The sequence below is a fragment of the Rhagoletis pomonella genome, unplaced genomic scaffold (assembly GCF_013731165.1).
Source record: "Rhagoletis pomonella isolate Grant_MI unplaced genomic scaffold, Rhpom_1.0 Rhpom_scaffold_00001, whole genome shotgun sequence".
Classification (NCBI taxonomy): domain Eukaryota; kingdom Metazoa; phylum Arthropoda; class Insecta; order Diptera; family Tephritidae; genus Rhagoletis; species Rhagoletis pomonella.
Genome location: NW_023458555.1, coordinates 23,906,364 through 23,908,241, shown reverse-complemented (window position 1 = coordinate 23,908,241; position 1,878 = coordinate 23,906,364). Strand labels below are relative to the sequence as shown.

The window sequence follows — 1,878 nt, the reverse complement described above, 5'->3', positions numbered from 1 at the left end:
TATACTCATCTTTTTTGTTTGCCTGTTTAGCTTGTTGTTGCAGCAATTCTACGGAGCGTTCATTGTAGGCTCACTGCTAGCTGAATCGCCACGTACAATTACGAATTTGGAGGCGCTCTACAACAGCAGTCTGGAGATCGGTATGGAGGATATTCCATACAATGTTGGAATATTTCAGCAACATAAATCACCGTTAGTGCATGCGGTATATACACAGCGTATTTGCAAGAACCGCGAGCGGCATGTTTTGACGATTGATGAAGGTGCTCAACGTATTAAAGACGGTGGATTCGCATTTCACGTATCTGCTAACCGAATGTATGTAATACTAAGGAGTGAGTATAACTTTGGGAAGTTGCATATTTTATTGGAAGAAAAAAATATTGCAAAAATAATTACTTGCAGGCATTCTAACTGAAAACGAGTTCTGTGACTTGCAGGAGGTATCCTTCAATCCGCCTTTACATCTTGGCATCGGTGTAGCTAAAAGTTCGCCATTTCGTGAATACTTGATGACTGGTATTTTAAAATTGCGCACCACTGGCCTAATGCAACAAAACGATAATCGATGGCAAATACCAAAAATGGACTGCAGTTTGAGCCAGAATAGTGAAGTGGAAGTAGATTTGCAACACTTTTTGCCGGCAATAATCTTGCTGGGCTCAGTAATGTTGCTAAGCATTGGTGTTTTAATTTTGGAGGTGATCTATTACAATTTGGAATACGGTTTGAAATTGGCACGATTTTGCCCAAGCATTTTGCCAAAACACAAAATCGAATTTATAAACTAAGGAGTAGGCGAAAACAAGACGAGATGGAAAGCATTGCGAAAAATTAATTACCCTTTTTTGTGGTAAAATGTACCACCATTCCTCCAAAGCTTTTTATTCAATAAATAAAATTTTCAATTGAAATTTCTGTGAAATTATTGAACCCAGATCATCCGAACCTACTTAGAATGAGCTTTAAAATAGGTTTGCAAGTAACTTGGAAGTGATTTTGGTTTGTTTTGAGATAACTACTTAATCTTTAGAGATCCTGATAAGACATAATCCAGATAACTATCAACCCGGATGGGACATAATATAGCCATAACAATATCCCGACCAACTAAAATAGAGATAACACAATATCCAAAAAACACAAAATCCCGAAACTGTAAAAACTGATAAGACAAAATTCAGACAAGAAGCATAACCCTCTTTCCTATGAAATCCTCGGCAAACATTTTTATCACCAGGACAAAAGGGTCTGGCTACAGTATTTAAGTCGACGGCAAACAAATTTCAGAAATTTCTCGGAGCCCGCTTTCTTCCTCGACGTACAAAACCACAATTGCCAATAAAGTACAGAGTTGCAGCAAACTCAAGAATTTCTCAATTCGGCAGTACTTGGGGCAAAGCCAAAGGGACGGTGTTGCCAACGTACAAGGCAATTGGCCGGCCGGTTGTATGCTTTGCGGAGCTACAGTCATGCCACAACACAGAACTTTTGACATCCACAAAATGCCTTCCGATGTCACCAGAATTTCACGTCCACAGTGAAGCCTAAATTCTCCCGGTAAGAGGTGCAATATCATGCTCAGCAAGCAGTTCCTGGTCCTACTAGCACCCTGTCCTTTAGACGTCAGTACCTGAACAGACAGGTGCTTGAGGTGAAACACGAGGTCCAGCGCTATGTATAGCACAACTGGAGCTGTGACTGTACAGGCAGGCTATTAGTGGTATTTAGAGATAGGCTGTTATCAACTACACATACTCCAGTTGCCTGAATGCCGTCATCGGTACGACTACCAACTTTTTGGGCGTGGGTTCAAATCCTGTGGAACGGACGTTGTTTCTTTTTTATCTTTCTTCTTCATTTTTAATATTTCCTTGG

The 1,878-nt window shown here is 40.3% G+C and overlaps 1 protein-coding gene across 1 annotated transcript in view; it reads left to right on the top strand.

Annotated features, from left to right (window-relative positions):
- Positions 1 to 808, top strand: part of LOC118741117 — a 41,780-nt gene extending 40,972 nt beyond the window's left edge. Inside the window, exons 7-8 of the mRNA XM_036472988.1 lie at positions 1 to 335; positions 406 to 808. The exon at positions 1 to 335 is cut by the window's left edge and continues 47 nt beyond it. Of these exons, the coding sequence (XP_036328881.1) occupies positions 1 to 335; positions 406 to 791 (721 nt within the window). The 3' untranslated portion in view covers positions 792 to 808. The remainder of the gene's footprint in view (positions 336 to 405) is intronic.
- Positions 809 to 1,878: the final 1,070 nt, after the last annotated feature.